General features: G+C 33.5%; 1 protein-coding gene across 2 annotated transcripts in view; it reads left to right on the top strand.

Moving 5' to 3' along the window:
* Window positions 1–14,246, top strand: part of TRAPPC12 (trafficking protein particle complex subunit 12) — a 132,252-nt gene that overhangs the window by 103,813 nt on the left and 14,193 nt on the right. The window contains exon 10 of one of the 2 annotated variants that reach the window (XM_051976049.1): window positions 770–6,013. The exons of the other annotated variant lie outside the window; for it this stretch is intronic. Coding sequence (XP_051832009.1) covers window positions 770–775 — 6 coding nt within the window. The 3' untranslated portion in view covers window positions 776–6,013. Of the gene's footprint in view, window positions 1–769; window positions 6,014–14,246 lie in introns of those variants that run through there. 2 annotated transcript variants of the gene reach the window in all.

A 14,246-nucleotide genomic window follows, 5' to 3' on the forward strand; every position in this document is an offset into this window, starting at 1 on the left:
TAGAGATTCCAACAGTCTTTAATCTCTCCTGTCCTCTTAGCCACCATCAAAGGCCATTTTCTCTGTCAGCAGCATCTCTACTGTTTGAGATCACAGGGAAAACGTTAATTGTATGACTGGTAAATCAGGGAAGGCTTCTTTGAGGTCCCAATTTAATTACTTTAAAGGATATATGATAATTCTGCAGGGAAGGAAGGAGAAAGGGAACAAAGGCAAAAAGGATGGTGAAATTCATGAACAGAGGCAGAAGAGCTCATGGCAGATCCCAGAAATGGGGTAGGCAAGTTTGGCTTTCTTCGTGTTTGGCTTCTCCAGTCAAAGGTGGAAAAGTAGAGTGATCCTAGGGTATGGAGAGTCTTGAGTATAGACAAAGGATTTTGATCTTTACTAGATTGGCATCAGGAAACCACTGAAGATTTTGGCATAGAGGAATGCCTTGACTGTTATCTTACTTTGAAAAAAATAGTATTCTGGCAGTAATGTGAAGGACACAGTTGTGGAGAAATTTAATGGAAGTAAGGATAATTTTAAAAAAGAGCTTACAAAAAGTTATCAAACTGTGCATACCCTTTGATCCAGCAGTGTTACTATTGGGCTTATATCCCAAAGAGATTTTAAAGAAGGGAAAGGGATCTGTATGTGCAGGAATGTTTGTGGCAGCCCTGTTTGTAGTGGCTAGAAGCTGGAAAATGAATGGATGCCCATCAATTGGAGAATGGTTGAGTAAATTGCGGTATATGAATGTTATGAAATATTATTGTTCTATAAGGAATGACCAGCAGGATGAATACAGAGAGGACTGGCGAGACTTACATGAACTGATGCTGAGTGAAATGAGCAGAACCAGGAGATCATTATATACCTCAACAATGATACTGTTTGAGGATATATTCTGATGGAAGTGGATCTCTTTGAGAAAGAGAGCTAATTCAGTTTCAATTGATCAAAGATGGGCAGAAGCAGCTACACCCAAAGAAAGAACACTGGGAGATGAATATAAACTGCTTGCATTTTTGTTTTTCCTCCCGGATTATTTATACCTTCTGAACTCAATTCTCCCTCTGCAACAAGAAAACTGTTCGGTTCTGCACACATATATTGTATCCAGGATATACTGTAACCTATTCAACATGTAAAGGATTGTTTGCCATCTGGGGGAGGGAGAGGGAGGGGAAAAATCGGAACAGAAATGAATGCAAGGAATAATGCTGTAAAAAATTACCCTGGCATGAGTTCTATCAATAAAAAGTTATTAAAAAAAAAAAGAATGGTTGAATAAATTGTCATATATGAATATTATGGAATATTATTGATCTGTAAGAAATGACCAGCAGGATGATTTCAGAAAGGCCTGGAATGACTTACATGAACTGATGCTGAATAAAATGAGGAGGACTAGGAGATCATTATATACTTCAACAACAATACTATATGATGATCAATTTTGATGATCGTGGCCATCTTCAACAATGAGATGAACCAAATCAGTTCCAATAGAGCAGTAATGAATTGAACCAGCTTCACCCAGCAAAGGAACTCTGGGAGATGACTAAGAACCATTACATAGAATTCCCAATCCCTATATTTTTGTCCACCTGCATTTTTTATTTCTTTCACAGCTAATTGTACACTATTTCAAAGTCTGATTCTTTTTGTACAGCAAAATAACTGTATGGACATGTATACATATATTGTATTTGACTTATACTTTAACATATTTAACATGTATTAGTCAACCTGACATCTGAGGGAGGGGGAGGAGGAAGGAGGGGAAAAGTTGGAACAAAAGGTTTTGCAACTGTCAATGCTGAAAAATTACCCATGCTTATATCTTGTAAATTAAAAGCTATATAATAATTTTTTTTAAAGTTAAAAAAAAAAAAGAAATATGAGAAATATTCATGTTGGCCATAAGAATTAAAAGCCATATTATTGACATATGCAAAAAAAAGTTTATTTTAAAAAAACCATGTTATCGGCGAGAATAAAACTTATAACAAGATAAATGGGTCTAAAACTATTTGGATTCCCTATTTTAATTGTTTTCAATTCCTCTATGGTTTAGGTAGATTTGTTGCAGGAATCCTGGAGAAAACAATATCTAATTGGAATCTCTTCAGTTAGGAAATGAGTCAGACTACAAAGCTAATCCTATGTGATCCAATTCATTCTCAGTATTTTATGTGTGATATTATTTGTTATTTTCCCAATTACAGTTTTACTCTCAGAATTGGCATTTACCAAAACATAGAAGGATTGACAAAAGGAAGTTCTTTGACTGCATGTCAGAATTCTCAACATTAAATAAACATTTATAAAACCAATCCTTCACAAAGGTTTCCTGTTATCAAAAACTAGATATTGGCTTTCTTCTACTTTGATTCTTAATTACTATGTCATCTCATCAATGTGGTTAATTTTCCTGGCCATCAGCAACTTCTTCTTTTCTAAGTAACCCTTATCCAAAACTCTTGTTTGGCATTTGAAACCCTTTCCAACTTAGTTCCAATCTAAGATCCTAGCCTTATGACACATTTTTCTTTTCATGAAGTCTTTGGCCCAACCAAACTAGCCACTGTAATATTCTGGTTAGGTTTCTGGAGGTCTTGGTACTAGCCTTGGTTCAGCAGAATAATCACCATAAGAATAGTCAAGAATAAAGTCCAAAGTCTTTATTGTCTCCATCAGTCTCCCAGTCTGCATCAACAGTCTCAGGCAGTCAGCCAGTGGTGACAAAACATAGCGTTGCTTTCTAGAGCTCCCACACTGGATTAAAATATAATGTCCAGACTACCTCTCTGGAGGATCTCAGGACCAGCCCAAGTCCTTGGTCTTCTTGGAGTAGTGAAGGCAGGAGAACCACCACGAGGCTGGTCAAGTCTTCTCTGTCTATCTCTGAGTCTGTCTTCCCTCCCAAATCTATTAGCTCTTATATACTCTTATTATAAGTACATCATCATAGATGTTAATCTTTTAGAATAGGTGCCAACTTGTAGAAATATACTAAGTACATGTAAACTAGAGAGTCATTATCTCAATTCCACTGAGTTAACACCTATTGTAAGATTACTTATTTCAGGTACACTTTTCCCTCTACAAGCCTCCTTGCTGTTTCTCAAACATGACATTCTTATCTCTTCTCTTTCTGTCTTTCTATTGTTTTGTTTTCTTTTTTTTTCTTTCGCAATTTGGGTTAAGGTTCTTGCCCAGGTTCACACAGGTAGGAAGTGTTAAGTGTCTGAAGTTGGATTTGAGTTCAGGTCCTCCTGACTTCAGGGCTGGTGTGCTATCCATTGCACCACTTGGCTGCCCCCTCCATGTCTTTCTATAAATTATTTCTCATGGCTGAAATCTGCTCCCTTGTCATTTCCACTTCTTAGAGTTGTTAGTTTCTTTCAAAACTTTCAAATCTCCTATATAAAACCTTCATTGTAATCTTCACAAATGTTAATAAGGCTAAGAAGTACAGTGGATAGAAGGCTGAACCTGGATTTAGAAAAGTTGAATCCAACCTCATATATTTGCTGGCTATCTTAAATATTGTCTGTTTCCTCTTCTGTCAAATGGGAATAAAAATTGTTGTGAGGATTAAAGTTAGATATTTGTAAAGCACTTTGCAAACTTCAAAGCTCTACATACATATATTTGAATTATCATCATGAGTACTGTAATATAAGATGCCTAGATATCTCATGAAATGTTTTTTGTTGCCATTTAATACAACAATAAAATTCTGCCAGCTTCTTTAATTAACTTCTCTTAAAGAATCTGTGAACCATTCTTTAATTTACCTACAACTTTCTTTTACCTTCCGTTTTCTGTTATGGATAGAATATCAAGATTGATATTCAACAAGAATATCAAGATTTCATTTCTTTATGTCTAATGATTGGTCAGTTTCTTGGAGTGATTTTCCTAAAATGAAAGAAGGTTTCACTGTCATCTCCCTATTCTATGTTGTCTCTGAGATCAAATATAAAATCCTCTTTTTGGATTCAAAACTCTTTAAAACCTAGCCCTTGAAAGGGATCCACATGTACAAAAATGTCAGTCCTTTCTGTAGTGTCAAGAAACTGGAAACTGAGTGGATGCCCATCAGTTGGAGAGTGGAAGAATAAGTTATAGTATGTGAATGTTATGGAATATTATTATTGTTCTGTAAGAAAGTAGCAGCAGGATGATTTCAGAGAGGCCTGGAGAGACTTACATGAGCTGATGCTAAGTGAAATGAGCAGAATCAGGAGATCATTGTAAATGGTAACAACAGATTATATGAGAATCAATTCTGATGGACATGGCTCTTTCCAGTAACGAGAAGTTTCAGGCCAGTTACAGTGATCTTGTAATGATGAGAGTCATCTACACCCAGAGAGAGAATTGTGGGAATTATGTGGATCACAACATTGCATTTTCATTCTTTTTGTTTGGGTTTGCTTAAATTTTATTTTCTTTCTCTCTTTTTTTTTTCACTTTTTGATCTGATTTTTCTTGTGCAGCAAGATAATTGTATAAATATGTATGTCTGTATTGGATTTAACATATATTTTTACCACGTTTAACATATATTGTATTATATGCCATCTAAAGAGGAGGGGGAAATTTGGAACAAAAGATTTTTCAAAGGTCAGTGTTGAAAAATTATTCTTGTATATGTTTTGAAAATAAAAAACTTCAATAAAAAATGTCAAAAAATAAAAAAATACAACCTGGTCCCTTCCTCCCTTTCTAATCTTCTCATATTGTACTCCTACCCCTACCTTACACATGTTATAATCCAGCAACTCTGATCTCCTTGCTATTTCTCTCATAAGATATTTCATTTCTAGACTCTAGGTGCTTTCTTCGACTCCCTCCCATGCCTATAATGTTCTTTTTCCTCCTCTCTACCTCCTGGATTCCATGTCTTCATTCAAATCTCAGCTAAAATTCACCATCTACAAGAAGCCTTTCCAAATCAGCTTTAATGTTAGTAGCTTCCCTCTGTTAATTAGTCCCAGTTTAACCTGTATATAGTTTGTTTGTACATAATTGTGTGTATCTCTCCCACTAGACTTGTGAGCTCCTTGAAAGAACGGACTATTTTTTGCCTTCTTTGTACCCTCAGTACTTAGCATGGTATGCAGCACATAGTAAGTAGTTAATAAGTGTTTATTGACTTATATAGAGAATTTTATCAGTTCATAAGCTAATGCCCATAAATGATGCAAAAAATATGTCATTCTTAGTCCCTCTTCCTCTTTTTCTGTCATTGCCACTTCAGAAGCAAAAAGCAAAGGATCATTTTGTATTTTTCATGTAATGGCAGAGCCATTGAATTAATCTACTAATGTCCAGCCCAACAAAGCTGACAAATTGGTTCTCAGATTATGTTTGAATCTTTTCTAACATGGCAGACCGTCTCAGAACTTGTGCTGCCCTTACCAATTCTTCATAAGCTCAAAAATACTTTGATGCCATAATGAGCTACCAAAGTAGGATGTAATACAGACTTTATAGTCACAATTATGTTATTAACCCTTTATAATATCTTTGAGCTTATGAATCACATTGTGAACTTCAGAGATTAAGAGGATTCATTCAGTATATACACCAGCATTCAAGAACTCCGATTAATATACAGAAAATTCAGCCACATAGTCAGTGTTGGAAGGATCTTCCCAGGAGTCATTTTGTCCATTTTTTGGGACAAGATGCTAATCTGCATTCTGACAGAATCCAGCAAACCTGTTAGCAACAATATCATGAGAGTTTAAAAAGAGGCCTTTAGAGGTTATGTGATATGATAATTAGAGGCAGAATTTATTGGTATAAGGAACTACTTAAGGAGGAAAGCCCTCTGTGAATGCAGATTGGTGCCATCTCAACAACTTATATTCCTAAAGAGTTGTTTTCTCTCTCCTTGTCTAGGAAACACTCTCTTCTTTCCCCTTCACAGAATTTCTCTCTTAAGACTTATCTCAATGACCACTCTATTCATGAAGTCTTTCCTAATCCAACCAACTACTAGTGTCTGCCCTTCCAAACTACCTTGTGTTTAACTACTTTATATTTGTTTGGTCTAGATTTGTTTTATATATACTCATACATGTACATGTTTTCTTCCTCATTAAAATATCAGTTCTTTGTAAGTAGGACTGTTTCATCTCTTGTACTTTTCTCCCCAGATTCTAGTACATAACAGACATTTAATAAATGTTTATTGATTGATAGATAGAACTCTAAGAGATTGTCACTTGACTTGGGTCATACAGCTAGTTTGTGTTAAAGAAGGGATTGATCTTATATCTTCCTACTTCAAGGCCAGCTTTCTGTTCACTACACTGAGATGCTTCTCTCCTATCTTATTCTAAAACATTTATTTGGACCATCAAGGTTTGAGCACAGGAACTAAAATAGCTATTAAACTTAATTTTCATACACACACACACACACACACACACACACACACACACACACACAGAGAGTGATTTATGCCAATGAAACTAGGGTCAGGGTGGGAACTATCAAAGGGATTCTTGTCCAAAAAAGATCCCTATTGTGATTCTTAAAACTTGCCTTAGCATCAGAAATCTTAGTTTTTAAATTAAAACTAAAGTTAAAATGTATGGACATCCCAATGTTAGGTACCTCAGTTACTTAAATTCAAGTTGAATAAATGACTGATATGTCTTCAACTGTGAACCAAGTATTTATAAGAACAAAAATAAAATTGGCTGATTTTATAGTTTTGCTAGTGGCTTATCCTAAATGCTTGCATTGTCATTTAAGTGAAACTTGTATCATTGATGTTAATCTCTAGAGCTCAGGATCACCCTTGTTTCTTTTCCTTCCACCCTCCATTTCTCTCCCTCTCTCAGGAAGGGAACTAGTTAAGAGACATCTCTAAACTACATAGGCATATAGTGAACAGTGTGTGAACCTTGCTGATATTTCAGCTTCTGAGAACTAAAACAGTCTTTAGACAATCAGAAAACCTAGGTCCATATCCTGGTACTAAAATTTAAAGGTAGTATCACTATGGTTCTTTATCTATAAAATGGGCATATATTTGCAAGAATTACCTCACCATGTTGTTTTGAAGATCAAATAATATCTGTAAGATCTTTTAAGTACCACTGAAATATTAGCTCTTATTTCACTGACTTTGCTCATTCAGTATTTGAAAAAAATATAAATAATCTAAATGGTTCAGTGACTGGGTCTGGACTCAAAAGTCCTGAGTTCCTACCTGGACTCGAAACTAAATAAATGTGTGACCCAGGGCAAATCACTTGAAATCTTTCAGCTTTTGTTTCTTCATCTGTAAAATGATAATGGCACCTACCTCCCAGAGTTGTTGTGAGAATAAAGTGAAATATTTGTAAAGTGCTTTGCAAACATCAAAACATGACAGAACTACTAGCTATTAGCTATATTAACCAAAAAGAAAAAAGGGAATTCTTTTTTTTTTTTTTTGACTATAGAACACAATCCAGAAAAAGGAAAGACCTAGATGAAAAGTGTTGGAAGGACTTAGAGAAAGTATCACCAGTATTTTCTGCCTTACCCATTTTATAAAACAAGAGAGCGAGATAAGATAGAGGGGCCTCCAAGATCCATCCAGGTCTGGTATGCTATCACACCATCATATCTGTCATGTTTAGGTCCATTTCTTCTTTTGAAGACAATATAGCAGAGCAAGAGAGAATAGGATTAGTTTCATAGGTAAAATATCTTAGTAAAGCACTTATAAATTCAAAGACAGAGACTAGATATCTATTTACAAGCGTGTGATGGAGCTAATCCTGCCTGAAAACTAATAAATTTTCAGCATTAGAATTTGTACTTTGGAAAAATCAGCAAACTTAAAGTCTTGGCTTATTGTTTTGTTGATTATCTAGATTTTTTAAAAAGTATTAATAATGCTGATGAAACCTAAGTATCTCTCTTTTTTTTTTTTTTTTTTTTTTGCTGGAGAGGAAGTTTGTCAAACATAAACATTTACCAATGGACAACTTTGGGGAGATACCTTAATCAGTGAATACGACTTAGGTTTAGTACAAAAGTAATAATAAACTAAAAAAGTACTACAATTTTCAATGTAAGGAAACTTTCCATTTGAACTACATAGGATATTCATTGCAACACTGAAAAACGTGTAATGTGATCATGTTTTCCTGGTTTACACCTCCCTTGACATTACTAATAAAGGACTTATTTTTGTTGTTGTTCTGGATCTATGGTTCACTGGTATCCAGAACTTCCTGTAAAGAAACTCCCTTCATCAGTGCAAGTCAGCGTCTTCTCTACAACTTATATAGTCTTAAAGGCTCATTAACCAAAGTTATCTCTGTGAATTAATTTATCAAGTATTTTTACATGATTTGAACATAGATGTGAAATAACTTATAAAGAGAGCTTACACATCTTCCTCTTATCAGATAAAAAGCTTTTTTTATCTGCTCAGCAAGCAAAAGGAAGAGTGGGGCCATGCATTCTCTGTACTTCTTAGTCACCTATGGAACTGAAGATGGTGATATGCTATGGAAAATAGACTGCAGAAGCTTTTATCCCTTGTTACAGTTCTAATAAGGACACTCTGAATGACACAGACCTTTTCTGACATAAATGCATCATAAAGATGAGAAAGTAGGTGATAGAGGTTATTAGCTGCTGCTATCTTTTTGAACTGCGTTTTCTAGAGTTAATATGGTTTGTGATCTTTTCTAGTCTTTAGGAATTTTTTTGTTTTTGCTATATCCTTTAATATTGCATCACCTCCTATATGGATTTTTTGGTGGGTGTGGTTGGGTGTTTGTATATGTATCTAAGTCTGTATTTGATCTGATCAAGTTGTTCTCTTTTATTTCTTCTTAAGTATTATTTCCATTGCCTATATAGCTCATTGAACACTGCAGTGTTACATTCCAAGAATGGTAGTTCTTCTGTCAACAATGATGAAAATAGAGTATAATGGTAATGCCAGGTTATCTGATCCATTTTTGTTTATTGTCCTCTTGGTTTCATCTGTGAATGTACTTGAAATAATCTGACTTAGTTGATTTTAACTGCCAAATGTTTAAAGCTTACTTTCTCCTCCACCGCTTTTTCTTTTTTCCTTTTTTTTTTTTTGTAAATAGTATTTTACTTTTTTCAATTATATATCAAGATAGTTTTCAACATTCGTTTTTTTAAATAAAATTTTGATTTTTCAAAAATTTTTTTTCTTCCATCCACCTTTCCCAAGGCAGCAAACAATCTGATAAGGTATACATGTGCAGTCATATAAAATGTATTTTCACATTAGTCATGTTGTAAAAGAAGAAACAGAATAAAAGGGAAAAGCCACAAAAAACTGAAAATAATATGCTTTGATGTGCATTCAAACTCCATAATTCTTTCTTTGGATATGAATAGCTTATTTTCATGAGTCTTTTGAAATTGTCATGGATCGTTTGTTATATTGCTGAGAAGAGCTATCAGTCATAGTTGATCATTGCACAATGTTGCAGTTACTATGTACAATATTCCTGGTTCTGCTTTCTTCATTCACCATCAGTCCGTGCAAGACTTTCCAGGTTTTTCTAAAAACCACCAGTTCATTATTTCTTACAGCACAATAGCATTCTATTACATTCATATTCCACAACATTGTTTAGCAATTCTCCAGATCATAAGCATCCCCACGCTTTCTAGTTCTTTGCCACCACATAAAGAGTTACAATAAATATTTTTGTATATGTTGATCCTTTTCCCTTTTTTATGATCTCTTTGGGATATGGATCTAATAGTGATAATCCTGAATCAAAGGGTTTGATTGCCTTTTGGGCATAGTTGCAAATTGCTCCCCACAATGATTGGATCAATTCACAACTCCATCAACAATGCATTGTATCCCAATTTCCCCACATCTCCAATATTTATTCTTTTCTTTTTCTGTCACATTATATGACTATAGATGGGTTTTCTTCATCTGAAAATTGCCTGTTCATAGCATTTGACCATTTATCAATTGGGGAATGACATATTCTTATAAATTTGATTCAGTTCTCTATATTTTTGGGAAATTTTGCTTAAGTTGTTAATTATTTTAAGTTGTGTTTCAATTGATTTTCTAGGATTCTCTAAGTATTTACCATTATGTCATCTACAAAATAATTAAAAACATTAACTTTAAAAATTGTTTCCCAGATTTCTGCATTTGATTGCATTTGTTTTTTTTTTAATGCAAAACCTTTTACATTAACGTAATCAAAGTTATCCATTTTGTATTTCATAATGTTCTCTTTTTCTTGCTTAGTCATAAATTTTTCTCTCCCTGCATCTGACAGGTAAATCATTCCTTGCTGTCCTAAATTGGTTATGATATCAGCTTTTATCTATAAATCATATACTCATTTTGACCTTAACTTGATATATGATGTGAGTGTTGGTTTATAACCAGTTTCTGCCACACTGTTTTCCAGTTTTCCCAACAGATTTTGTCAAATGGTGGGTTCTTATTCCAAAAGCAGGAATCTTTGGGTTTATCATACAGTAGATTACTATAGTACTCTTATGTATTTAATCTATTACACTGATCCATCACTCTATTTCTCAGCTTGTATCAAATAGTTTTGATGATTGCTTCTTTATATTATAATTTTAGATCTGGTATGGCCAGGCCACCTTCTTTTGCATTTTGCTTGTTAATTTCCTTTATATTCTTGACCTTTTGTTCTTCCAGTTGACTTTTGTTATTTTTTCTAGCCCTATAAAATAATTTTTTGGTAGTTTGATTAGTAAGGCACTAAATAAGTAAATTAATTTAAGTAGAATTGTCATTTTTATGACAATAAGTCATAATAAGCTCAGTCTACTTATGAATAATTGGTATTTTTCCAGGTGTTTAGATCTGACTTTATAAGTGTTAAAAGTGTTTTGTAATTGTGTTCATATAGTTCTTGGATTTGTCTTGGCAAGTAGACTCCCAAATATTTTGCCTACAATTATTTTATTTACTTATTTTTTCTAGGTAGTAAAATCATGCTTTAATTACCTCTGACTGTCCTACAATTATTTTAAATGGAATTTCATTTTTCATCTCTTGTTGATGGGCTTTGTTGGTATTATATAGAAATGCTGATAATTTATGTGGGTTTATTTAGTATTCTGTGATTTTGCTAAAGTTGTTAATTATTTTAAGTAGTGTTTCAATTGATTCTCAGGATTCTCTAAATATTTACCATTATATCATCTACAAAATGACAGTGTAGTTGCTTGTTCTAATTCCATCAATTTCTTCTTATTCTCTTATTGTTAAAGTTAACATTTTTAGTACAGTATTGAATAATAGTAGTAATAATGGGCATCCTTGTTTTACTCTGATCTTACTGAAAGGCTTCTAGGCTTATCCCCATTACAAATAATGCTTTTTGGTGATTTTAGATAGATACTACTTATCATTTTAAGGAAAGCTCCATGTATTCCTATGCTCTCTAGTTTTTTAATAGGAGTCAGTGCTGTTTTTTTGTCAGAAATTTTTTCTGCATCTATTGAGATAATCATATGATTTCTTTTAGTTTGGTTATTGATATGGTCAGTTATTTGAATAATTTTTCTAATATCGGACCAGCCCTGAATCCCTAAATCCTATCTGGTAATAGTTTGTTATCCTGGTGATAAATTGCTGTTATCTCTTTTGTAATATTTTATTTAAAATTTTTGCCTCAATATTCATTAGGATAATTGGTCTATAATTTTCTTTCTCTGTTTTGCTCTTCCTGATTTAAGTGTCAGCATCATATTTTTGTCATAAAAGGAATTTGGTAGAGCTCCTTCTTTGCCTATTTTTCCAAATAATTTATATAGATAGTATTGGAATTAATTTTTCTTTAAAGGTTTGGTGGAATTCACCTAGAAATTCATGTGGCCCTGCAAGTTTTTTTTTAGGTAGTTTATTGATGTTTCGTTTAATTTATTTTTTCTAAAATTGGGTTAAATTTTATTTATTCTTTTGTTAATCTAGGCAACTTGTATTTTTATAATCCCTTAGATTGTCAGATTTATTGTTATAAACAAGGTTATGATTCTAATTGGTTAATAATACTTCAACAATTAAAATTATACTCTTTTTAAAGTGAAAGCATGAATTTAACACATTTCTCTAAGTTTTAATCAACATTTTAAAATGTTATATTCATGTCAATGTACAAGAATAATGTTTTAATATAGTAATAGCACCACTACTGAAGTCCATCTCTTCTGCCTACTATTGACATAAAGATGACCATTCTGTGCCAAGATTGTGCCACTACAGAAAGGTTTCAAGTAATATAAGTCAGTGGTGGTAATCTGTGTCTGTTATCCTCATAAGTGTAGTCACCAGATGATAATTTTTTAGCCACATTAGCTCATCCATGCTTGGGGGGGAGAGGGAAGGGTGAATTGATGGTTGGAGTTGGGTGGGTAGTGAGGAATCTCATAGTAAAGATGCTATGTCCATTTGTGGATGGTACATTCATCAGCACCATGTGAGTTCTTAAGTGTTCCATTTCTTTTTTTCTGTACCAGAGGTTGGTGTGCAGTGGTGTTACTTCTTTTTCTTTCTTTCTTTCTTTCTTTTTTTTATTATAGCTTTTTATTGGCAGAACTTATGTATGGGTAATTTTTCAACACTGACCCTTGCAAACACTTCTGTTCCTCTTCCTTCCCTCCATCTCTTCCCTTAGATGTCAGGTGGTCCCATACATGTTAAACATATTAAAGTATATCTTAAATACAATATATATGTACATATTTATACAGTTCTCTTGTTGCACAAAAAAAATCGGATTTAGAAGGGTAAAAATAACCTGGGAAGAAAAACAAAAATGCAAGCAATGATCACTGATCAATTGGAACTGAAATGGATCCTCTCATTGCCAAAGATAGCCACTTCTATCAGAGTTGATTCTCATATAGTTTTATTGTTGAAGTGTGTAATGATCTCCTGGTACTGCTCATTTCACTTAGCATCAGTTCATGTAAGTCTCTCCAAGCTTCTCTCTGTATTCATCCTCTGTATTCAATCCTCTGTATTCATTTCTTACTATTATTTCTTTAAAAAAAAAAAAAAGACATTTACATGCCTTAATTTAAATTTAAAAATATTTTCTTGCTTAAAAAAAATTGCTAACCAAACTCTTTTGGTTTTTTAACCAAACTTTTTACTTTTAACAACTTGTAACCCTATTAGTGGGGGAAGGTCTTTCCTTAATATTGATGACTGCAGGCTGATCAGAGTAGCTTGTGGAGGCTGTGGCAATTTCTTAAAATATAATAGCAATGAAATTCACCCTTTCAGCAGACTCTTCATTGAACACTTAGTCTCTTATAGAATTATTAATTGGCCTAATTTAATACTTTTGTGTCTCAAGGAGTAGGAAGGCCCATGAATAGGGCAAGAAATGGGAGAATTGATTGGTCAGTAGAGCAGTCAGCATACATACACCATTTAGTTGTTAAGTTTGCCTGAACACTGCATGGCATCCCAGAACAGTTACAATTGTATCATCAAAGCTCAATGATCATAGATTACCATATCTGGTATAAGGAAAAAAAAAAAATGTGAGCACATGATGTTGGAAAAATAACTATGATAGACTTACTCGAGGCAGGGTTGTAAAAAACACAATTTCTGCAAAGCACAGTTAAGTAAAGCACAATAAAATGAGGTATGCTTGTAGTATAGTACAGCTGTACATCTTTCAGCCAACTACTCCCAGCCAGTTAACATTAGTTCTTAGTTCAGGCTGTTCACTGTCAAATTAGAAAGAAATAAAGCAGGACTAAACCATTTTTTAAATTTTAGCTGATCTTATGTTGGTCAGAAAAATACATTTAATGTCACCCTCTTTTATGTTCCCTTTACAATGCAATGTGAAAACAAGAAAAGAAGCAAGGAAAAGAAACAAAAGATCTTTCTTGAATAATGTTTTGGACCGGGCATTGTAATTCCACAGACAAAGTTGAGAAGCAAACACTAGTCAAAAAAGGAAATGAAATTTTCTATGTAATTCCAAAGGAATCAAAATAGAATACATGATTTTACTAAAGAAAAATTTACAGAAGTCTGTGAAATCTTAAATACTCTATAATAGCTCTATGATAATGCTAAAGATAAATGCAGGCAAATGAAGATGAAGTTGATGTGTGTTGACTTTAAACTTCTGGATAATAACACACAGTTAGGTTCAGAGTCAATAGCTCCTGTCTCTATATCAAAGCCTACAATGAATTCCAGTCTT

This window comes from Antechinus flavipes, chromosome 2, assembly GCF_016432865.1.
Source record: "Antechinus flavipes isolate AdamAnt ecotype Samford, QLD, Australia chromosome 2, AdamAnt_v2, whole genome shotgun sequence".
NCBI classification, from domain to species: Eukaryota; Metazoa; Chordata; class Mammalia; order Dasyuromorphia; family Dasyuridae; genus Antechinus; species Antechinus flavipes.